Genomic DNA, 25,871 nt, shown 5'->3' with positions numbered 1-25,871 from the left:
TGAAATAGGTTCCTCAGATTTAGATGGCCAGGAAAGTCACTTTTGAGTGTCACATCTATATGAATCTGGGCATCTTCTCATCCTTTCATATGTTTTTAATATTTAGGAACTGTAGTCTAGAAACTGCTCAATTTTCACTGACATTTATTACTAAAGTCTCCTTGATTTTCCTTTTTAATATTTTTTGGGTTTTGTTTTAATTTCTTTGAAAATCCATAGTAATCACAATGGTTGCCACAGTAGAAGGAGACATCTAGCTTGTCAAATGATATAATACTTATGGAAAGGAAAACTGAGAAAGGATGGTAAGAGATGTGTTAAATATTACAGTTAATTTTTAATTATATCATAGGAATCAGCAAGCATATCAATACGTTATGGAATGACAGGACAACAGTGTCAATTTCCTTGGAACAATTCCTTGAGCTCTCAGAAGGCGTTGTGAAGCATTTTTTGGATTGATTTCTTAAGGGCTACTTTGAACTCCCTATTTCTAAGAGTGTAGATCAATGGATTGATGAGCGGAGTTACAATGGTGTAGAAGACAGAAAATATTTTATTGAATTTTCTCAGTGTTTCAATCCTTGGCAATAAATAAACAACAGCAAGGGAACCATAGAACATACTAACCACTATGAGGTGAGATGAACATGTGGAAAAGGCTTTCTTCCTTCCCGTGGTAGAGGGGATTCTCAGCACAGCCAGGATGATAAAAACATAAGATATTGCAGTTAGTAGAAATGGGGGCAAGATTAGTGTGAATGCAATTGAGAAGAGAGCAAATTCCACCGCTTGTGTTTCTCCACAAGAAATGCTTAGGACGGGAGCAAGGTCACAGAAGAAGTGCTGTATCATATTGGAGCCACAGAAGGGTAATCTTGACATCAAATGGAGAACTATCAGCAGTACTGGAAAACCACTGAGCCAACACCCAGCTGCCCGTACGATGCAAACCCTGATATTCATAAGGGTGCCATAATGCAGTGGCTTGCATATCGCAAGGTACCGGTCATGAGACATCACGGCTAAGAGAGTGCATTCAGTAGCAGCCAGGGCAGCGAAGAAATAAAACTGCACAATACAACCCCAAAATGAAATAGCGCCATCCCCTGTTAGGAAGACAGTGATTAGCTTAGGCACAATGGTAGAGATGTAACAGATCTCTAAGCAAGCCAGATTTCCCAGGAAGAAGTACATAGGGGTGTGAAGATTGTTGTTTGTTATGATGAGTGCAATGATGAGAATGTTTCCCATTGTAGTAGAAAGGTAAATGGCTAGAAAGATGAAAGAGAACAGAATGTGGAACTCTTTGGTGTCTCCGAATCCTATAAGAATGAATTCTGTGGTGGTTGTTTGGTTCCTCCCTGCTGCCATGTCCAATTGTTTTGCCTGTGAACAAAAGCAAAGGATATATTATTTGGACACTCAAATCCACAGTGGTCCATTTTTTACATAGATACAGCTGGGGTAGTGCAAGACATTTTTCTCTAGAGAAGCAGAGACAATGGAACACAGGAAGATCAGGTCACTGCAAAGAAGACTTCGGATGCGAAGCTTTGGTCAATGATATCATGACCTTCAACATGCAAACTTTTTCAGATCAACAATGTTGCAGTCTTGTTGTACAAAATAACTGTGGGAAGAGAAGAATGTTAATTAGCAAAAGTCAAAACATGGAATGCAAATTAAAACCTTAAAACAGTCTGTGCTCTTTATGAGCTGGCACATGTGCTGTAACTTCCCTGCAAACTTAAGAAGTAACAGTTTACTTGAAATTCCTTCAGAGATTTTTTTTACTTTCAAAAATCAGAATCATACATTTGTTATGTAGTCTTTACTTTATTGGTTGATTGCTTAAAACCATAGGTCATCGCAATATATCAATGATAGCATCAAACATATGTGGCACTGTCATATCACAATTACACTTAAAAGGAAAGATTTAGGATTTTAAATGCTTGGCACGGATCTTCTTTGCTGCCAGAACAAATTTTGCTACTTGATGGGTAGCAAATACATCCCTTTCCACAAGCAGAATGCAGAGTTGAGTCATAAGAGAGCTGTCACACAAAGTTCTAAGTATGCCTGCAAGGAATTTGCTCCTGGGGTGATCATATAAACTTATAAAGGACATCTTAACAAATAATGAGAAACATCTTCAACTTCTCCTGATCCACATATACAAAGTCTTTGATCAAAAGGAACATTTCCATATCTTCTTACTAATATTGCAGTCTGCATACCCTGAAAGTGCAGAGCTGTAAACGCTTTTCTTAGAGGGGCTGAGGTTAAATTAGCAAAGTAGACCTCCAAAGAGAATGATGTTTGATACAAAGGGAACCAACAGTTATAGGACATTTCTGAGATGGCACAGAGATCCTGCCACTTAAAGACATTTTTTCTTTAACCAATTGCTTAGCTCTGTTTGAAACAAAGGTAGGAAGGGAGTCTGTGTCAATCCCATAGTTCTGCAAAATGGGTCTAACTAAATTCACCCGGGATTTTTGAGATGGATTCTGAAGCTGTTCTGTGTAGCACTTCCTAGGAAGGTGAGAATCATTCATACTGGCCAATTTCAGTCAATACATGGCCAGCACAATATGAGAGTGTATTTCAGTTGGAATCAATCCTACTTTGGCCCTTAGATATGCAGCGGGTATGTTGTGAGGGACAGTTAGAATCTTGTGGGGCACAGATCGAATAAAAGAATTTTGGATCACTTCTTCAGTGTGAGTATATATCCCCATATCTCTGCCCCATATGTTACTTGGGGTACTATTTTCTTGGCAAACACCTACATTTGTTATATAGTCATAAAACACTGAGCAGTGGCATTGAGAGAAATCCCCTTTCACTCTGTTTGCTACTCAAAGATCTGGTAGTTCTAAACAACTATATGGTGTCAGCATATCTGTCAAAGCTGTGAATTATTTTTTTAACATACTATTATATGTACCTACCACATGGAGCAAGCTTGGTCTTTAAGTGGAAAGGCAATTTTTTCATTAATGCAAAAAAATAAAAAAGCAAAACAAAGTAAAACATTTTTTTATTTTTTTAATAACTTGGGATAGGGCAGTGGTTCTTAACCTTTGTTACTCGGATGCTTTTGAACTGCAACTCCCAGAAACCCCAGCCAGCACAGTTGGTGGTGAAGGCTTCTGGGAGTTGCAGTCCACAACTCCTGAGTAACCCAAGGTTAAGAACCAGTGGGATAGGGTATGGGATACAAAAGGTAAGAGGGAAAAGGGATTGGGATTCTGGGGAAGGCGAGATACAAAAATATATTGACATTCGTTCTATTAAGATTATCATCCAACATTCCATTTCCGCTTTTCTACTCTTTTCTGCCTTCTAGCCTTAATCCACATTTTATTCTATCTTATTCAAACATTATCTGGTGATTCTAACCATTTGTAAAATACATCCCATCTTTCAGTTGCCTTTCGCACAGGACAGTCCTTCATTACTTCTGATAAGATATCCATTTCTGCCGTTTCTCTTATCTTTTCAATAAGGTCTTCTTGCTTCGGTGTCATCGGACTTTTCCAATTTTTAGCATACAAAATTTTAGCTGCAGTAGCTATATACGTAGCTATACCCTTCTTTGCTTTATCTATATTATCTGGTATCATAGGCAGTAAAAACAATTCTGGTGTTAATGGAACCTTACATACCAATATTTGTTGAAATACCAAATGGACTTCTTTCCAATATTTTTTCACTGCTCTGCAGGTCCACCACATATGGTAATAACTTCCCACATGTGCTTCACACTTCCAACAGGAATTTGATATATCTGAATACATTTTCGACAGTTTTTCTGGAGTCATGTGCCATCTATAAAACATCTTGTATATATTGAAATTAACCGATTTTGTAAGCTTTATATTCTTTTGCCATATTTGTAACCATTGATCAATATCAATATTATGACCTATGTTTTGTGCCCACTTAATCATATTCTCTTTAACCATTTCATCTTGCATTTTAGTTTCTAATAGGTAGTTATACATTTTCTTAATTATTTTTTTCTTTTGAACCTAGTAAGAGTTTATCGAATGTCGTTTATTCTAAATATAAACCTTCTGTTTTACCTTTTCTGAATCTAGATTCCAACTGTGCTCTGGACCACCAGTCTATGTGAATATTCTGTGTCTCTAACTCTTCTTTAGACCTTAGCACATAGTCCTTTTTTAGTAAATCTTGATATCTTAAAAGTTTTTCTTTCATCATAAGATTAGGGTATGTACTGTATAAGCCTCTATAGGTGATACCTAAGCTGGTGTTTTTTGGAAAGTTTGTTGTATAATCTTCTTCCACATGACCAGTAAAGCTTTTCTTATCATATGTGAATTAAAGTGTTTTTGCTCTTTCTCCTTTTTTATACCATAAAAAGGCATGCCAGACAAATTGCAAATCGTGTCCTTCCAAATTAAGTAGCCTGTCATTTTCCAAAGTTATCCACTCCCTTATTCAAACTAACGTGCAACTGCCTGCAAGGTAGTAGAACTATCGTGGCATAACTTTATGCCATGCCAGGAAAGGATGTAATTGCCTTATTTAAAATTAAATAAAATACTCTAAACAGCATGTTACACAAGGAAATGCTTGGTAGCCTGTGACATGGGAAGAAAGTATGCATCTCTCCACATTACACATCTAACAGAGAGCCCAGCTAACACTGCTTATGACAGGCTTTGCCAGTAAACCTCACACACTCTATATTTCTTCTATACGTAATACTAGTTAAGTAACAAGAGGTATTTGCTTCAATCACTTACCTATTAGGGTAGAGGTCTCTTCCCATGGAAGAAGAGAAACCTCTGTTCCCAACTGTAGAACTCTTGCAGCCTCCAATCTTCAATCTTCAAAGGTATCAGCTTCATAGCAATGAGTCATAGAAGGGAGCCTACATTTGTCCATAGATGTGGTTGAAGCATGTTCAGCATTTTAATAAGCAGTCATTTGTTCTGATGTGAATAAGCGCTATATTTGTATCTCTTCTTTTCCCCAATATGTATCTACCCTGGGGATTGATAGTTACTGATTATTCATTCTGTGACTTCTTAAATTGACCTCAGGACTTTTACTAATAGAGATTTGAAGCTACTGAGAGCAATATGTGTATTAAAACATAAGTCAAAAGAGTTCTATTGTAGAAAGCTTAAGGATTACAACAAGATTAGACATGCAGCATGATATATTTAAAGCTCTACGATTTTCTTGCCCTAATTATTTAGCAGAGTTGGTGCCATGACATTATTAATAAATAAAAATAAATAAATAAGCGGACTTGGTCCACAGATTAAGATCACTTGTTGGTCCTTTTCACCAGTGGTTCTTAACCTTGGTTACCCAGGTGTTTTTGGACTGCAACTCCCAGAAGCCTTCACCATCGGTTGTGTTGGCTGGGGTTTCTGGGAGTTGCAGTTCAAAAACACTTGAGTAACCCAAGGTTAAGAACCACTGCTTTTCACTAAGGTGGCAAATTCTAGGCTTCAGGCATTTTCCCACTTGGCTCCAAAGCTGTGGAATTCCCTCCCCCAGTACCTTTGTAATGGGCCAGAGTTGGAAAAATTTAGACAAGGTCTGAAAATCTATCAGCCCAACAGGTATTGGGTGCAGGGACCAGTTAGCAACCTGTGTGTTTTATTTCAATGTTGTAACTGTTATTGTTTTTTATTATGAGATGGTTAATTCTTGATCATTGCCTATTCTGAGGAGTTTTATGTTGATATACTAGCGTTCTTGTTAAATTTTGTGTTGCATGTTGTACATTATTGATTTTATTGGCATACACCCTGGTGCAGAGAGCAAAGTAAACAAACCAACAAACATTATGAAAAAGGGCATGACACAAGAACCTTGCAAGCCGCTGCAGGCCATTTATGATGCAAGAAACTCCTAAATAATGAAGAACAATGCTCAAGGTGAGGCCTAACCAGTGCTGAATAGAGGGGGACTAGCACCTCATGGGATTTGGAAACTAAACTTCTATTAATGCAGCCTAAAATAGCATTTGCGTTTTTTTGCAGTCGCATCACACTGTTGGCTCATATTTTGCTTGTGATCTACGACCATTCTAAGATACTTCTCCTTCGTAGTTTTCCTGAGCCAGGTATCCCCCATCTTGTAACTCTGCAGTTTTTCTGAGGTGCAATCTTACAAATTAATCTTAGAAATTTAGCTGAGTATTTTAAATTGAAAACAATGCATGGTTTCTGCAGCAGCAGAAGCTTCTTAGGACTGAAACATACATAGGAACAGCTGACAGAGTGATCAGAATGGGTACCACACCTCCAAAACTTCTGAGGAGGGGCATTCTCCCCACTTTAGGCTTCTAATGAGCTTGCTGTGCTGATACATTTTATAATGTTGGTCCTTCAGAGCCTTCATCAAGCACTACTGGCTTTTATATCTTTACATCAATGGCTGAATGGTGATTCAAATAATCAGAAAAACTGAGTTGGAAGGGGCCTATAAGGTCATGAAATCCAACCCCCTGCTCAGTGCAGGAATCAAAAATCAAAGCAATTCTGACAGAATAATGTATGACTAAAATACTTTATCAAAGTCCTACATTTCTCCAAGGTGTCCAATAATTGAATTATCACATGTAATCATCCAAGACTTTATCAAATACATAGGGGTCTTCTTAATGAAATCAGCTAATGTTGAGTCTCTCTCTGTTTTGGACCTAGGGGAAAGAGAGAAACACACATCCAAACAATAAAAAGATATGCTACTGTTCTGCTCACATGCACTCCCAGTATTATATTCGAAATTGCTGCAAGTGCCTAATGGCTATCTAGGCAATGACTGTTCTAGCTTTGAAAGGATTCCACTGCAAGTCCCATCAGATCAAGTGAAAAACCCCAACAGCTGAGAAGACCCTGTGATGTTTTTCTGCCCAAGATCTCAAGTAGAGTGAGTTGCCATAACTTCAAGTTGGGTTTGTTGGGTTTTCAAGAAGGGAAATATGGCTAGCATGGAAGTGACCAGATAATACTTTTGCATTCAAGGAGTCACCCTACTACAAAACCTGGCCAAGCCAGGTTTTCGCCAATTAGAGAGAAAGGGTTAAGGGGGAAAATAATATGTACAGTAAGTTGTGGGAAATAAGGAATTCATTTTGGATGATCTTGCCCCTTAAATGAATGCTAGCACTCCCTGCCTCCTCAAGGAGTTCATGGTAGTTGAAACACCTTCTGAAAGGGGATAAATCTGTTTTGGGACTAAGCAGTCTTCTTCTTAACTCTTCCCACCATTTTGAATGGTATGGAACTCCCCAATGTTGACTGGGTTTGTACAGAATAATATGAAACATTATGTAAGAAAGCTATTTCTTCTTTACCTATCACACCAAATGAAAACAGGCGCATCTTCTCCACAGACCACCTAAAAAGATTCTAATGTCGAACAAGGTTATTGTTGTTCACCCATGTCTGAGAAGTAAACAGCACCTATCCAGTGGTCAGTATCCTTAGAAGGAGGCTTAGGGGTTTTCAGTGGGAGTGGGGTGGGGGCTAAGGTAGGGAAAGGAACGGGGTGTGGGGGTTGGCTGTTGGGGTGGCTGGCTGCATGTGGGAGTGGCTGCCTATTGGCTTCTGATCATCTGATTGTTGGCTGGTATGCAGAATGGGCTTCTGTGCCATGTGGTAAACTCTCCTGGGGGGGGGGGGGCAATTTGTAGGTGAATAACTCTGAAAGGAAGTGAGCGACTCCAATGACTACTAAAAAGGACTACTAAAAAGGACACAGCCAGTCTTGTTGAAACACCCAATGAACCACAAAACTGGGATACTGAATGTACAGAATTAAGGTCCAATAAAGAGAATCTGATGTGTTTATCTGGCACCTCTGGAGCTTCCAGGTCATATGATACCTATAGGTTAAAAGCAAAGTTTGCTTGAATCAATAATGAAAACTCATCTGCTTTCATTGATAGAGTGCAGCTTTCAGTGTCCTAACCATTGTTCATGCTGACCAAATGTAGTGGGAAGTTCAATTAATTAATCCAATACATTTAATTAATTAATCCATTTTAAGCAAAATAACCTATATCCACAGTCTTATACTTGCCCGGAGCCCCAGGGCCATATTTTGTTGTAGATTTCACACTAAACTAGACCTAATAGAGAGGCACACTGCAACATTGCTCAATTATGAGTTGTAAGCAATGTGCCTGACTTTCATCCACGTACCATGCTGTCATTATAACAACGGACCAAAAAATAGCTTCTAAACAATTCTACTGCATGTTGACCTTCAAAAGTATTTTTACTCCAGTCAATACTCCACCATGTTGTAAAGCACAAGTAACATACTTTGTTGGTCAGTAGGTCTACTTGGGAGGGGGGCAGGTCTGGAACTTCATGGGAATGCTCACTGTCATCAGGAAATACAGGCAGTGTGTACTGAACCCTTTCTGTAATCCTAACCCTGCTAACCCTAACCTGGTGCTAATTTGGCTGCCAGTCCTTCGTTTTGTTTAGTCGTTAAGTCGTGTACGACTCTTCGTGACCCCATGGACCAGAGCACGCCAGGCCCTCCTATTTTCCACTGCCTCCCGGAGTTGGGCCAAATTCATGCTGGTAGCTTCAATGACACTGTCCAGCCATCTCGTCCTTTGTCGTCCCCTTCTCCTCCTGCCTTCACACTTTCCCAACATCAAGGTCTTTTCCAGGGAGTCTTCTCTTCTCATGAGATGGTCAAAGTACTGGAGCCTCAGCTTCAGGATCTGTCCTTCCAGTGAGCACTCAGGGTTGATTTCCTTCAAAATTGATAGGTTTGTTCTCCTTGCAGTCCAGGGGACTCTCAAGAGCCTCCTCCGGCACCACAATTCAAAAGCATCAATTCTTCGGCGGTCAGCCTTCTTTATGGTCTAGCTCTCGCTTCCATACATTGCTACAGGAAAAACCATAGCTTTGACTATGCGGACTTTCGTTGGCAAGGTGATGTCTCTGCTTTTTAGGATGCTGTCAAGGTTTGACATCACTTTCCTCCCAAGAAGCAAGCGTCTTTTAATTTCGTGGCTGCTGTCTCCATCCACAGTGATCATGGAGCCCAAGAAAGTAAAATTTGTCACTGCCTCCATGTATTCCCCTTCTATTTCCCAGGAGATGATGGGACCAGTGGCCATGATCTTAGTTTTTCTGATGTTGAGCTTCAGACCGTTCTTAATTCAGTCCTTAATATTATGCAATTCTCAGAAAATATCCATTAACTCCCTCAATTTGATTTTTAAAAATGTTGCAACCTAACAGATGCACTCTTTATATTTTTTTTTCCAGTGTATATCTCTCATGTTCCCTCTTAAATTTGGGGATAGAGAGGAACACAACTGTGATTCACCAGGATTTATTTCCTTTTTGTTTCTGTGAGATACTGATTGTATCATTAACTTCATAATAATTCCCTGCTAAAGACTTTCAGGTAAGCTTCAAGTTTTGTTTTGCACTGGAAAACATACACACATTATTCAGTATGGCTCCCTTTGTGGCTTCCCTTGCTTATTGTAGAATAATGTACTTGGAACGGGGCAGTTCACATTTGTTTCCTTAGAAGCAAAATGTCTCCAAAAATCTGTTAATTTGTCTTTCTAATATTGCTCATTCATCTTCAGTTACATGTTTTGCCTTCTTCTCATGCTTCTCTTTTTTTTTAATTAAAAAAAATTATATTGCTGCTCTGACAGGGTGTTCGGACTCTGACACTGCAGATTGCCACTTTGATACTTTCTTGGGTATCCTTAACCATATCCCCTAACAGAACCTCAAACACAGTCTAACAGGTTCCATTATGTCATGCAGGACACTGAGTTGAAAAGCCATCTATTCTCCCTTGGAGTCAGTGAACGGTGGTTGAACCAGAACATGCTGTATCTGCTATACCTCATGTAAAATTATATAATGGTGATGGATTTGAAAACTCCTTTCTTGTGCGATGCATTGCTTAATTGGAGGAGGATGCAAACCCTTGACCTTTTTTACAGTAGCCTCTGGGAGTGGCACCGATGGCTAGCAGGTAGAAGGCTTGAACATGCAGTGAAGCTGGAAATTGGGAAGATACTACTGATTTTTGCCCTGTGGTGAAGGGTATGTAGCCATCACACAAAATAATTCCATTGCAGTGAAACTGGTAAAATGCGAACCTCAGATAAGGGCGCTACAATCTTTACAGGCAAACTGAAGAGATAATCAGATACTATGAGTATTGAGGAAAATGGTGGCATTTGAGGTGGGCGGATTGACCCTGGTCTGAGAAAAGGGGTGACTCACTGATTACTTTTGCCTGTGGTTCCACCAATTTAAGCATAAGGAGACCTTCTCCTATGACCACATCCAGGCAGTGAAACTCCAGATGAGTGAACTGAGTTGTCCCCAAGTTAAACCCTATCAAAAGCAGGGTTAAAAAGAGAGACATGGTCCTTGAGATAGCTTGGATCCAAGCCGTTTAGAATTTTATAGGTTAGAATCAGCACTTTGAATTCTGCCTAGAAACAGTTCAGCAACCAGTGGAGCTGCTGTAACAGGGAGGTTATGTGATCCCTCTACCCAGTCCCAGTTAGCAGTGTGTTTGGGACCCACTGAAATTTCCATAGAAAGCTCCATGTGAAGCACATTACAGTAATTCCGTCAAGATGTAACTAAGACATGTGACACCAGGGCTAGATCAGACCTCTCAAGAAATGGGCACAGCTGCTGCACTAGTTTTCACTGTGCACAGGTACTCCGGGCTACTGCTGAAATCTGGGCATCCAAGCTCAGAGGCAAATCCAGGAGCTCTCCAAACCTGTATACTTTTTTTAAAAGGAGTGCAACCTCATCCAGCACAGGCTGCATCCCTATTCCTTGATTTGCCTTTTGACTGACCAGGAGCACCTCTGTCTTATCTGGATTGAGTTTCAGTTTATTCACTCTCATCCATTCCATTCTGGACACCAGACACAGATCTAGAGCTGATATAGCTTCCTTGGATACATTTATTTAATTTATATGCCGCTCACACTACCTAAAGGTCTCTGGGCGGCTTACAATTTAGATGGCCAGGAGAGTCACTGTTGCATGTCACAACTATAACAGTCACAACCCAATCCTACACAAGTTATGAATCTGGGCATCTTCTCATCCTTTCATATGTTTTTAATATTTAGGAACTACAGTCCAGAAATTGTTCAATTTTCACTGACATTTATTACTAAAGTCTCCTTGTCTTTCCTTTTTAAATTTTTTTGTTTTTGTTTTAATTTCTTTGAAAATCACAACGGTTACCACAGCAGAAGGAGACATCTAGCTAGTCAAATGAAAAGGCTTATGAAAAGGATAAAATGAGAAAAGATGGTGAGAGATATGTTAAATATTACAGTTAATTTTTAATTATATCATAGGAATCAGCAAGCATATCAATACGTTATGGAATGACAGGACAACAGTGTCAGTTTCCTTGGAACAATTCCTTGAGCTCTCAGACGGTGTTGTGAATCATTTTTTGGATTAATTTCTTAAGGGCTTCTTTGAACTCCCTGTTCCTCAGTGTATAGATCAGTGGATTGATGAGCGGAGTTATAACAGTATAGAAGACTGAAAATATTTTATGGAATTTTCTCAGTGTTTCAATCCTTGGCAATAAATAAACAACAGCAAGGGAACCATAGAACATACTAACCACTATGAGGTGAGATGAACATGTGGAAAAGGCTTTCTTCCTTCCAGTGGTGGAGGGGATTCTCAGCACAGCCAGGATGATAAAAACATAAGATATTGCAGTTAGTAGAAATGGGGGCAAGATTAATGTGAATGCAATAGAGAAGAGAGCGAATTCCACCGTTTGTGTTTCTCCACAAGAAATACTTAGGACGGGAGCAAGGTCACAGAAGAAGTGCTGTATCCGATTGGAGCCACAGAAGGGTAATCTTGACATCAAATGGAGAACTATCAGCAGTACTGGAAAACCACTGAGCCAACACCCAGCTGCCCGTACGATGCAAACCCTGATATTCATAAGGGTGCCATAATGCAGTGGCTTGCATATTGCAAGGTACCGGTCATGAGACATCACGGCTAAGAGAGTGCATTCAGTAGCAGCCAGGGCAGCGAAGAAATAAAACTGCACAATACAACCCCAAAATGAAATAGCGCCATCCCCTGTTAGGAAGACGGTGATTAGCTTAGGCACAATGGTAGAGATGTAACAGATCTCTAAGCAAGCCAGATTTCCCAGGAAGAAGTACATAGGGGTGTGAAGATTGTTGTTTGTTATGATGAGTGCAATGATGAGAATGTTTCCCATTGTAGTAGAAAGGTAAATGGCTAGAAAGATGAAAGAGAATAGAATGTGGAACTCTTTGGTGTCTCCGAATCCTATAAGAATGAATTCTGTGGTAGTTGTTTGGTTCCTCCCTGCTGCCATGTCCAATTGTTTTGCCTGTGAACAAAAGCAAAGGATATATTATTTGGACACTCAAATCCACAGTGGTCCATTTTTTACATAGATACAGCTGGGGTATTGCAAGATATTTTTCTCTAGAGAAGCAGAGACAATGGAATACAGGATGATCAGAAGACTTAGGATGCAAAACTTTGGTCAGTAATGTCATGACCTTCAACATGCAAAGTTTTTCAGATCAACAATGCTGCAGTTTTGTTCTACAAAATAACTGTGGGAAGACAAGAACGTTAACTATAGAGGAGAAATAAGCCACAGTAAATTCACTGAAAATTGGAAGCCATTATTAAAATATGCCGACAAAATAGACTTTGAGACATGTGGTTTGAAAAAAAATTAGATTGTTGGTTGATATTTCTTTAAAAGGTGAATGGGTATAAACGTGATTTGGAGAATTTTGGGGGGGATAACTGTGTATGTTTTATTTGTAATATGGTGGATTGTCTTTTCATTCTTTAGAAATATATATATATATATATAAGACAAGAATGTTAACTAGCAAAAGTAAAAACATGGAGTGCAAATTGAAACAGTCTGTACCCTTTATGAGCTGGCACATGTGCTGTAACTTTCTTGCAAACGTGGGAAGGAACAGTTTAATTGAAATTCCTCCAGAGATTTTTTTTTTCCTTTCCAACATCAGAATTATACATTTGTTATGTAGTCATAAAACACTGAGCAGTGGCATTTTGAGAAATCCCCTTTCACTCTGGTTGCTACTCAAAGGTTTGGTAGTTCTAAACAACTATATGGTGTCAGCATATCTGTCAAAGCTGTGAATGATTTTTTTTACATATTATTATATGTACCTATCACATGGAGCAAGCTTGGTCTTTAAATGGAAAGGCAAGTTTTTCATTAACGCAAAAAATTAAAAAGCAAAACAAAGTAAAACATTTTAAATTCCAGCTGGCTTTCCATTGTCATCTCTCTGGAGGCAACTGCCTTGCAAGTTAGTAGAACTATCATGGCGTCACTCTATGGCATGCCAGGAAAGCATGTAATAGCCTCATTTTAAAATTATATTAAATACTCTAAACAGCATTTTACACAAGAAAATGCTTGGCAGTCTGTGGCATGGGAAAAAAGTATGCATCTCTCCATATTACACATCTAAGAAGCAACAGTACAGGCATGCGTGCGCGTGCGCACACACAGAGAGAGAGAGAGAGAGAGAGAGAGAGAGAGAGAGAGAGAGACCAGCTAACATTAGTTCTGACAAGCTTTGCCAGTAAATCTCACACAATATATTTCTCCTATATGTAATACTAGTTAAGTAACAAGAGGTATTTACTTCAATCACTTACCTATTAGGGTAGAGGTCTCTTCTCCCATGGAAGAAGAGAAACCTCTGTTCCCAACTGTAGAACTCTTGCAGCTTCCAATCTTCAAAGGTATCAGCTCCGTAGCAACGGGTCATAGAAGGGAGCCTACATTTGTCCATAGATGTGGTTGAAGCATGTTCAGCATTTCAATAAGCAGTCATTTGTTCTGATGTGAATAAGCGCTATATTTGTATCTCTTCTTTTCCCCAATATATATCTACCCTGGGGATTGATAAGTTTCTGATTATTCATTCTGTGACTTCTTAAATTGCCCTCAGGACATTTACTAACAGAAGTAATTTGAAGCTACTGAGAACAATATGTGTATTTAAAAAATAAGTCAAAATCAAATTATTTATGCATGGACTTGCTTACTCATAAACTTGTGATGTCCAGTCTATTCAGTCATGGACGTTAGTCCACAATATTAGCTCTCCAAAACCTTCCTGTTCCTAATGGAACTTGCAGCATAGGGGAGGTTAAATGTGTCCATTCATTTGTTACTGGGCTAAAACTCCCATCATCTCTCACAGCTAGCTATGCTGGCTAGGGCCATTGCAATGCAAACCATCAGCATCTGGAAGACTACATGTTTCTCACTCCTACCATAGTGCCATTTGATTTGTTGTAGAGAATAAAACCAAATCTCAGCCTTCATTTCAGATCCAGTTCCTAAACAGGGCAACTTTCTGAAATGCAAAGGCCCAGTGAGCTGACCTCCATGACACCACAGAAACAAAAGTCATGTGTCTGAATCAGTGTATTTTAACCTCTCACTGAAATAAATTTGCTTATGCTGTCTTTCTTTGCTTCTATTTTTATTTTAGTAACTGCTGAAACAGACTAACATACAGTGATGCCTCACAAGACGAATGCCTCACGCAACGAAAAACATGCAAGACAAAAGCATTTTGCGAGTTTTTCAGTGACTCGCAAGATGTGTCGTCTTGCAAAAATGTTCATCTTGAGAGGCACGGTTTCCCATAGGAATGCATTGAGATTTAATTAATGTGTTCCTATGGGCGAAAAAAGTCACTTACCAGGTAGCCCCATAGACCAAGGAGCATCTGTAACAATGGCCTAGAACGCCGCACCCCTCCGCCCGCCGCATTCATCCACTTCCGCCTCTTAGGCATGTGCTGGGCTTCTCCCCCGGATGTTTAAGTCTCTCTGTTCTATTGGATCCTGGTGTGTGAGCACAGTGCCGAACAGCTGAGAGGTGGCAACCCTCTCAGAGTTTATTATTAATAAAATGCCCCCCTCTGCCCGCCACTCAGCTGGTTGCTGCCTCTCAGCTGTTCGGCGCTCTGCTCTCACACACCCCTGTGTGTGTAGCCTGCATAATTAACTTGTAAACCACCCAGAGAGTGCTTGAAGCACTATGGGGCAGTATATAAGCAGCACACTTTGCTTTGCTTACGAAGAAGCAGCACCAGGATCCAATAGAACAGCCCTCTGCCCGCCTCTCAGCTGTTCTATTGGATCCTGGTGCTCACACACACCCCTTAGGAGCACCAGGATCCAATAGAACAGCTGAGAGGTGGGCAGAGGGGCTGTTCTATTGGATCTTGGTGCCGTTTCCTCCTAAGGGGTGTGTGTATAATGACCAGTGTCTCTCAAGTCTCATTTGAATGACACATAAAGGCTCTAAGAACTCTGGGGCCAGGATACATTCTTATAGGACTCTTTATCTACACAAAATGTAATATTTATGAGTAGGTCATTAAAAGACCCATACTGGGAAACTGGGACTCTAGCTCCCTGTCTTCTTCTGTCATTGCATAGTCTTCTGCAATGATTGTAGGTGGTAACTTGTGTGGGTGATCATGGAACAAAGGAAGGCTAATTGCCTTAGAGGGAACAAAGGAGTCGACAGCAGATGTCTGAGCCAGCGGAGCCTACAGGCAATGCCCTGAGAGCTCTTTTATTTACTTAGCATGATTACATAGTATGTTGTTAGAATTCAGATAAGATAATAGTTTCCTAATCGTAACTAGGGTTGGCTGAAATAACCCTTTGGTCTTATGCTCTACTTCTAAGCGAAAGGGCAGAATAAGGAGTTACCCCACCTGCTGGCAGCTGTCACTTCCTGCCAGGAGTGTATGCACATCACTGGAACAGAATGCAGCTACAACCTTTACACAGAGGTTTCCCACAAACTTGCATAAACATGAGTTACTTTACAAGTCAAGAAACCAACATCCATCAGAAGAAGAGAAGTTCCTCATTATATTAGGGATTGAATGTAGATAGACGAAATGTACCTGTGAAAGACTTACATAGATGGATTAATCTTAGATAGAAGTGGATATGGAACAAGATATGATCTCATGTTCCACCAGGCCTTCATCTCTTCCATCATTCATATATTATGATGGTGAAAAATAGACAGACCAACATGTCTCTTATGTTTTTCTGCGGATATATTTGTCCTACTGGGTTGTAGCTATATTCTACTGCCCTCTAGTTCTATTACGTTTCCATGTTCATGGTTATGGGAGGTGGCTACTTCTGTCTTCCAAGTATTTAGTTATGCTCAATGTTCAAGTGGATATTTTATGTCATTCTGTTTCAGCATGTAGCAACTTTAAAACTTTTATGGGTCTTTAAGGATATAGCAGACAAAAATTCCCAGTTCTTAGAGAGACACCTCAGTGGGGGAGGGGAAGTATTGTTGTCTGCATGGGGAGGTTGACTGGTTATCTCCTAATACAGCAATAGTGTCAGTATCTAACAAGAACAACAGCAGTAATAATGAGATAGTATTTTCAAGCAATCAAAGTGCTTGTCATACATCATATAATTGGAATACGTATACAGTGGTGCCTTGCATTACGATGTTAATTCGTTCCAGCGAAATCGCTGTAGAATGAAAACGTCGTAATGCGAAAATAAAAACCCCATTGAAACGCATTGAAACCCCTTCAATGCGTTCCAATGGGCTGGGAACTCACCATCCAGCGAAAATCCTCCATAGGGCGGCCATTTTCGGTGCCTGTGCAATGAGGAATCCGTCCCAGAAAACAGCGGGGAGCCATTTTGTTTACCTGGTGGCCATTTTGAAACTGCCGATCAGCTGTTCTAAAATCGTCAGTTTGCGAAGAATCAGTTCCCGAAGCAGGGAACCGATCATCACAAAGTGAAAAATCTCCATTCAGACCATCATTTTGCGATTGCAATTGTGATTGCAAAAAAATCGTCGTAATGCGGTTTCGTCGTAATGTGGGGCAATCGTAAAGTGAGACACCACTGTATAGTATACTATATAAATCAGTATTACTTGACTCTAAAAACATTACTGAATTTGAGGCAGAGACAAGGTTTGAACCAAGTCATTCTCTTAGCCATTATGCTACAGCACACACAAGCCAAAGTGCATGTTCCATAGCTGCCACTTCACTTCACTGCTGCCTATATTGGGATATTCATCCACCCATAAAATAGTTGAAGGTCCAAACTGTATGTCATATTACATATGCTGCAAACAAATGAATCTCTCTTTGCTTTATGCTCACAAAGAGCATGCAGGGCCCCAAGCAAAATGCACTCTGGGAAAATCCACCCTTGCTTTCCTGAAAAGAGTATTCGTATGCATTCCTTATGTGTGTTTTTACAGCAGTTGACTGGAAAGGAGGTGACAGGATACTGAAATGCAGAAACTATCAAAAATCTTTTGTTACAAGGGATTTCAAGGCAAAGGTATCCTTTGACTGATTAATTGAAGATATGCAGCGCATATTGACACAGATATAGACATTCTGTTAAATCTTAGAAACTGTAAAGATTATTTCAGTGATGACATTCTAGGTGTGGCTGTCTGTATCAACCTATTGAAAACTCCACATTTACAAACAAAAGACAACATGACAGAAAACACCTGAACATTCAGTTTCAATACATTTTCCACATGAATATTTTTTTCAGAGCATCCTTAATATCTTTGTTTCTCAGGGTATAGATCAAAGGATTTAACATGGGAGTAACAATGCTGTAGAGAACGGAAATCAGTCTGTCTTTCTCCAGTGAGTAGGTTGATATTGGCCGGACATAAGTGAAGATGGAACTCCCATAATACAAGAGGACAATAGTCAAGTGTGAGCTGCAGGTGGTGAACACTTTTATTCTCCCTTCAGTGGAACGTATCTTCAGTACAGTGGAGATGATGTACGCATAAGAGAGTACTATGCAAATGAAGGGAGCCCATCCTATGAAAACTCCCACAACCAGCAGAATTATCTCATTGAGGGAGGTATCTCCACATGAAAGCTTTAGGAGGGGAGGGATATCACAAAAGAAGTAGTTAAGCTGATTGACTCCACAGAATGGCAACCGGAAAGTAAAGTAGGTGTGCAGAGCTGAATTGAGAAAACCACTTGCCCAGCTGACACCAGCCAACTGGAGACAAAAAGTTTTCCTCATGATGACTGTGTAATTCAAAGGATGGCATATAGCCACAAAACGGTCATAAGCCATTGCAGCCAGAAGAATGCACTCAGTGCCCACAAATGAGATGAAGAAATAGAGCTGAATTACACAGCCAGCATATGTGATGCATTTCCTCTCTGACAGGAGGTGTACGAGCATCTGAGGGACATTGGTGGTCGTATAGCAAATGTCTAGAAAAGACAGGTTCCCCAGAAAAAAGTACATAGGGGTGTGAAGCTGAGGATCCAGAGAGGCAATGGTGAGGATAAAAATGTTACCCACCAGTGTACAGATGTAGGTGACAAGAAAAACTAAGAAGAGGAACAGCTGCAATTCTTTGAGACTTGAAAAGCCCATGAGAAGAAATTCAGTCAGAACTGTTTCATTACTTATCATTCTAGACCTTGTCACTTGCTCTGTCAAGAAAAGGAAGGGAGGGAAAAAAAATTAAACAATGCATTGTCACAAGTAAAAGGAACACCCATTGGTTGATCAGAAAATCTTCTCTAGCATACATTCTTAACATCAAACAAAACAAACATTTCTTCCAAAATGTCTTAAATATCAATTGGGCTGCCCCACATATTTCTTTGCCTGAAGTGGAAGAGCAGGTGGTACCTCATGCACACCCAAATCCAAGTGTCTAGTGCCCACAGCCAACTAAATTATTTTTGCCCTGCAAAATGTCTCAAATGTCTCTTCCAGTCTCTTGGAATAATAATCCATTAATAGCAGATTAAATCATGAACTATTTGCTGCTCTTTCATAACTTACCCAAAGTCTGCTGTTTGAAGTGGTGCAGTGGTTCAATCAAAGTTCTTCTCTGTGGTCAGTGGTCAATCCCAGCAGATTCTGGTGGCCAGTTCAAGGTTCACTCAGTCTTCCATCCTTCCAAAGTCAGTAAAAGGAGTAGCCAGCTTGCTGGGGGGAGGGGCAGCAGTAATGTGTAGCCTGTATAATTAAATTGTAAACTACCCAGAAAGTTTTTCAGCACAATGAGTTGGTATATAAGCAACACACTTTTTAAAAAAGTTAACAGGGTACCCTGCCCAAGTGGTAAAGCTGGCCATTGATACACAACAAAGAAACTGCACATCAGATGTGTCCTATCTGTGGCTCACTACTCCTCATTAGCCATGTACTGTTGACTACCAGGTCCTTCTTTACCCAACCCCGCTGTATGTGCCATAAAGCTCTAAAGCTCTGTTCAGACCCTGTGATAGATGTGTTAGTGGGAAGGAGTGGAAAGAGAGAAGAGTTGTATGTACACAATATTTGCAGTGCAAAATCCAGAATATTAGAAGGGCACATTTCCCACAGGTATGGGGGGGAAGCTTTGCATGTTTATTTATATGACAGTACGTTGTATGCTAGTGATGGGGAAATTGTAGCCTTTGCAATCTTGTATTCTAGCTTCCATCCACCCCCACTGAATGGCCAATGAGGAGGAATTCAAGGATTGGTAATCTGCAAACTTTTGGATGGCCACCGTTTCCATGCTCTTCTATAATCTGCACACAGACTGACATTAGGCCCTTCACTGCTCTTGGACATTCCCATTCAACATGAGAAGAAATGAAAATGTATCTGACTACAGTGGTGTCTCGCTAGACAACGATAATCCGTTCCACTGAAATCGCTGTTTAGCGAAATCATTGTCTAGCGAAAAGCATTTCCCCATTGGAATGCTTTGAAACCTGTTTAATGCATTCCAGTGGGGAAGAATCGTTGTTGTCTAGCGAACATCGGCCATAGGAAAGCAGCTTTGCAAACCACCAATCAGCTGTTTAAATCGCTGTCTTGCGAAGCTTAGGTCTTGAAAACACCTGTTTTGCGAGCATGGAGGGAGCTGTCAAAATTGTCGTCTAGCGAAAATCAGTTTGTGAAGCAGGGACCAAACATTGTCCAGTGAAATTCCCCCATAGCAATCACTGTTTTGCGAATCGCTATAGCGATCGCAAAAAGTCAATGTCTAGCAAAAAAAAAAGGTCATGCGGGGTAACTGTCTAGCGAGACACCACTGTAGTTCTCACACCCCATATCTCCTCAGAAAAATGTAATGAGGCAATATCTGTCTTGAATCAACTGATACTGCTATCAGTTTAATAGATTTGATTTATAGCTCAATTTTCTTAAGCTGTCTGGATAGCTCAGTAGTTTAGGTAGGGAAAGAGATTGGGAATTCAACTCCCCACTGTGTGTCCTGTGAGGACAGCCAGCTTGTGTGGCCTTGGGCAACCTGTACAGCCCCAGGCTGTCCCCAGAAAAAGGGAATGGTAAGCCACTTCTGAGTTCTGTGTATGTAGAAAACCTTGAACAGGGTCTCCATAAGCCAGAATTGAGTTGGCACCACAAAGTTATTATTTATTTCTCTCCAAATGGAGGATCAAGACAACTCAGAAGAAGAATTATTCTCCAAAACACAGATAAATACACAGAAGGTATGTGGGAACTTCAGTCAAACAACATCCGGAGGATCTCGGGCTCTGCAAGCCTGCTTTAGGCATTTATGCTGTTCTTTGGAAAATTGGATAAACAACAAAACCATCAGAGATATTTCTGGAGAAGTACAGAATGGTGGTGCTTACACTGGTCAGCCACAGTGTAAGCAACACCCTTTCCAAATCTTTCATAATTTGGAGGGGAAACAAAACAACACAAAACTGAGGAAATTTTTAGCCTAGAAATGAACCTTCCTTGCCTTTCCTACTGGAAATTAAATAATCAAAGTCTGTCCTGTAGGTAGAGCAACTTTAATTTTAGATCTATAGGAGAAGAAGGGATGGAGGAAAGAGAGAAGAAAAAGAAGGGAAAATTAGAGAAAAACAGTTTCCCTTCACTGTCATTTCAAAAAGGAATCAAAGAGGACCATGTCCACCATCCTTTTAAACTCCCTGACTCACTTCATTTCCTGTTGGTGTCTTAGGAAGTATGACTGTTTCCTGACAGTTAAGAAAAAGAAGAGGGAAAATAAAAATAAATAAAAATAAACAGGGCATCTTCTGTCTCGTTTCACCACTCAGGGTTTGGGCAACCCAAGAATGGGACTTTCAAAGAGAACTGGAAACTCAGAAATACTGTTATAGATCCAAAAATTATTGGTTCAGGGTATTATCAAAAGGGCACAGGATGAATTGACTCAGATAAGTGTGCTCCTAACTTGGGGGGGGGGGGAATGCACATCCTTAATATAGATCTTTTACTGAATAAATAGAGCTCTCCACCTCTACATATGTTCAGCATAACATCTAAAACTTAAATAATTTCTATATCACAATATTGTTATATATTTTTCTTTACAGTTATTGGTTCATCATTTTTCAGAAGGGAAAGTTTATCGAGACTAGATCTTTGTTGGAAAGACAAGTAACTTAAAGTGTTTTAGAAATACCTGGTCCACGTCTTTGTAATCTGGAAAACAGACTATTGCAATGCTCTCTACATGGGACTGCCCTTGAAGCCGGTTTGGAAGCTGCAGCAGGTGAAGAACACAGCTGCCAGGCTAGTCTCTGGTATATCGCAATATGATCATATATCATCTGGCCTGGCCCCATCTGCACTGGTTGCCTGTATGGTTCTGGGCCAAGTTCAAAGTGCTTATGCTGATATTTAGACCCCTTTTTTCTTTTATTTACCTTTCTCCTAAGAGGAAGAGCCTCGTGGTGCAGTGGTTAAAATGCCGTACTGCAGCCAAAACTGTGCTCATGACCTGGGGTTTAATCTGGCTCAAGGTTGACTCAGCCTTCTATCCTTCCGAGGTCGGTAAAATGAGTATCCAGCTTGCTGGGTGAAGCGGGGGCAATGTGTAGCCTGCATAATGAACTTGTAAACCACCCAGAGAGTGCTTGAAGCACTATGGGGTGGCATATAAGCAGCACACTTTTAATAGTTTAGGACCTTGCTACCTGTCTGAGCACCTCTCCCCCAAAACATATACCCATCACATCCGCACCTCTCATAACAGGATGCTTCTGGTCACCAGGCCAAAGGAGGCCTGGAAATTTAATATTGCAGCAATGGCAGCAGCTCAGGTTCATAGATTACCTAGCCCACATTCAACACTTTTTACAGTATATTTGTATAAATGAACCCTGGGAACAAACGACTCCCATAAAGGTCATGTGCCTTTAAAATTAGTTTGTCAATCAATATCCAGGTTGTGATACAGCCACTATATGAACTACAGGCAAATGTGGGCTTTCAGTCAGACAAACCAAATTGTACTATTTTCTCAAAGAAATACATAGTGATGTATCATTGCTTTCACACACATATTCTAAAATATGTTATCACCCACCACAATTCAGTTTGTTAGAGTTACATGAATGCTCAAGAAGCAAGCACAAAGCACACTGGGTTACACCTTCTAGTGGAACTTGTAAGACAAACCCATAACTAAGGTAGGCTATAACAGTCATCTCAATTCAACAGACTCCAGACTTTAAATGAACACTGATTTCCAATAGCATTGCTTATCAGAAAATGAATTCATTGATTGTTACACAGTGTTCACCGTAATCATATAGAGTTAAAGTTAACATTAAATAAAATAATACATTTTACCTTGAAAATGTAATTCAGCTGAATGGCAAATGACACTGGTACTGCACACCCTCTCCAGTTGCTCATGGACAATCACAGATAATGAAACGTACTGAATATAAATGCAAGTGTTTTAGATGCCACATGAGACTTATGTCTCAGGATGATTCTGCTGTAATTTTGCTGGGGACTCTATTATGGAGTTAAGGACATGTCAAGATTTGAGCATGAAGGCTCTGTTTGTAAAGACAATGGATCAAACTGGGAATTATAATTTAAGAATAATGAAGAGTGGGGTAGAAGTGTTTCCAGTAAATAATGACAAGATTTGTTTACACCGAAGATTGTGCATGTGACATAAACAAAACCAAGTCCAGGGTCTCAAAAGATCAGATTGTTAACTACACAGATAAAGAGATAAATGATCCAATAAGACAAGCAATTAGTATTAATGCATAAACTTTTGATACTTATTGAGTGTACGCTGATGAAAACTGCAAAGGCTAACTTTTAATTATCTCCAAGAAGTCACTCCAGGATAAAATTCCTTTGGAGATGTAGCTTGGTGGATTCTCCTTTCTAATTGCTGGAGGGTTTTTGTTGTTATTGTTTTAGCCAATCAATAATATAACAGTTGGGCTCAGACAAATTTGTATATTTCAGCCTGAAACCTACATAAACTTTCTGGGAGTAAACTTCTTGAAACCTTAATTCTGAATATAAACACATAGACTATCACTTATAAAAGGTAAAGGTAAAGGTTCCCCTTGACAATTTTTGTCCAGTCGTGTTCGACTCTAGGGGGCGGTGCTCATCCCCGTTTCCAAGCCATAGAGCCAGCGTTTGTCCGAAGACAATCTTCCGGAGTCACATGGCCAGTGCGACTTAGACACGGAACGCTGTTACCTTCCCACCGAGGTGGTCCCTATTTATCTACTTGCATTTGCATGCTTTTGAACCACTAGGTTGGCGGGAGCTGGGACAAGCGACAGGTGCTCACTCCGTCACATGGATTTGATCTTACGACTGCTGGTCTTCTGACCCTGCAGCACAGGCTTCTGCGGTTTAGCCCGCAGTGCCACCACGTCACTTATAGTCTCAGTTAAATCAAAGTAACTTTGTCACAAATCATGCAGACATGAAACTTCTATCTTCCCTTCCTTCTCCTCTTCCTCTGCCTTTTTCTTTTTTCTTTTTTTTAATTTTTTTTATTTTATGACACATATAGATATACAAAACCAACAAAAACACACACAAAACAAGCAAAAAAACATATAGAAAAACATATCTCAGCTCTCCTACGACTCAGGGTGGCCTCTTCTGGCCCTCCCCCACCCCCAATTTCTTGGGGGGTGTCTGGATTCATGGCATGCAACAGGTTTCTGGAGAGTCCAATTTTCCTGCTGCTTTGCTGTTTCTAGCTCCGCCCCTCCTCCTCTTCCTCTGCCTTTTTCTTATCTAAGCAAACATAAAGATGCAAGTGTCAATCAACCAAAGGTTTATAGTCCTTACCTTAAAATAGATAACAGCCCAAAAATTAAGTATGGATTTTTAACATATCTAAGATCACTTTTATTTTCCCCTCTTAAAATCCACTTACTAATACCTACATAGAATATTTACATTCTATCCAAAACCCAAATTGAACATTATTGTAAGTTACCGAGACACACTGAAGACAAATACACTCTGTCCCCTGTCCAGCTCCCTGATTTTGGTGGTTTCAGGACTGTCTCTTTGCCTCAGCCTGCTCAACAAGTGCCTCTTCAAATTGGGAGAGGCCATGCTGCACCGCCTGCCTCCAGGCTGAATGCTCAAATGTCAAGGTTTGTTATATGTTGAGGTCCATTCCTAAGGCCTTCAGATCCCGCTTGTAGATATCCTTGTATCACAGCTGTGGTCTCCCCCCAGGGCAATTTCCCTGCACTAATTCTCCATATAGGAGATCTTTTGGAATCCGACCATCAGCCATTCTCACGACATGCCCAAGCCAACGTAGATGACGTATTTATAAAAAAAAATACTGGTTAATCATAAATATGCTACAAGACCTATGGTTTCCAAATCTGATTTGTTTGGTTATGTCAAAATCCTACAAGGTAGGCTTCAGTAGTATGTGGACCGAGAACACCCAGAAGTACAAGCTGGCTTTTGAAGGGGTAGAGGAACTAGAGTCCAAATTGCTAACATGCACTGGAATATGGAAAAAGCCAGAGAGTTCCAGGAAAACATCTACTTCTGCTTCATTGACTACGCAAAAGCCTTTGACTGTGTGGACCACAACAAACAAACTATGGCAAGTCCTTAAAGAAATGGGAGTGCCTGACCACCTTATCTATCTCCTGAGAAATCTATATGTGGAACAGGAAGCAGAATACATCATGCGAAAGGCAGGACTGTATGAATCCCAAACTGAAATTAAGATTGCCAGAAGAAATACCAACAACCTCCGATATGCAGTTCATAACACTCCGATGGCAGAAATTGAGGGGGAATAAAAAAGAACCTATTTATGGGGGTGAAAGAGGAGAGTGCAAAAAATGGTCTGAAGCTCAACATCAAAAAAATCTAAGATCATGGCCAATGGTCCCATCACCTCCTGGCAAATAGAAGGGGAAGATATGGAGGCAGTGACAGAGTTTACTTTCCTGGGCTCCATGATCACTACAGATGGTGACAGCAGCCACAAAATTAAAAGACCCCTGCTTCTTGGGAGGAAAGTGATGACAAACCTAGACAGCATCTTAAAACACAGAGACATCACCTTGCCGACAAAGGCCCACATAGTCAAAGCTATGTTTTTTCCAGTAGCGATGTATGGAAGTGAGAGCTGGACCATAAAGAAGGCTGACCGCCGAAAAATTGATGCTTTTGAATTGTTGTGCTCGAGGAGGCTCTTGAGAGGCTCCTGAACTGCAAGGAGAACAAACCTATCTATTCTGAAGGAAATCAACCCTGAGTGCTCACTGGAAGGACAGATCCTGAAGCTGAGGCTCCAATACTTTGGCCATCTCATGAGAAGAGAAGACTCCCTGGAAAAGACCCTGATGTTAGGAAAGTGTGAAGGCAAGAGGCGAAGGGGAAGACAGACAACAAGATGGTTGGACAGTGTTATCAAAGCTACCAACA

General features: G+C 40.3%; 3 protein-coding genes across 3 annotated transcripts; all 3 read right to left on the bottom strand.

Moving 5' to 3' along the window:
* Nucleotides 1-212: 212 nt before the first annotated feature.
* Nucleotides 213-1,381, bottom strand: LOC110091068 (olfactory receptor 6B1-like). Its single transcript, XM_020815043.3, has one exon. It carries the CDS (start codon nt 1,372-1,374, stop codon nt 430-432), a length of 945 nt encoding a protein of 314 aa, XP_020670702.3. The 5' UTR covers nt 1,375-1,381; the 3' UTR covers nt 213-429.
* A 1,304-nt stretch (nt 1,382-2,685) lies between these two features.
* Nucleotides 2,686-14,483, bottom strand: LOC110091070 (olfactory receptor 6B1-like). The gene has a single exon (XM_078377148.1). It carries the CDS (start codon nt 12,412-12,414, stop codon nt 11,470-11,472), a length of 945 nt encoding a protein of 314 aa, XP_078233274.1. The 5' UTR covers nt 12,415-14,483; the 3' UTR covers nt 2,686-11,469.
* A 1,534-nt stretch (nt 14,484-16,017) lies between these two features.
* On the bottom strand, nt 16,018-24,404 carry LOC110091075 (olfactory receptor 5V1-like). The gene has a single exon (XM_078378047.1). It carries the CDS (start codon nt 18,594-18,596, stop codon nt 17,667-17,669), a length of 930 nt encoding a protein of 309 aa, XP_078234173.1. The 5' UTR covers nt 18,597-24,404; the 3' UTR covers nt 16,018-17,666.
* Nucleotides 24,405-25,871: the final 1,467 nt, after the last annotated feature.

The sequence above is a fragment of the Pogona vitticeps genome, chromosome 6, assembly GCF_051106095.1.
Source record: "Pogona vitticeps strain Pit_001003342236 chromosome 6, PviZW2.1, whole genome shotgun sequence".
Classification (NCBI taxonomy): domain Eukaryota; kingdom Metazoa; phylum Chordata; class Lepidosauria; order Squamata; family Agamidae; genus Pogona; species Pogona vitticeps.
This window is presented reverse-complemented; position numbering and strand designations above follow the sequence as displayed.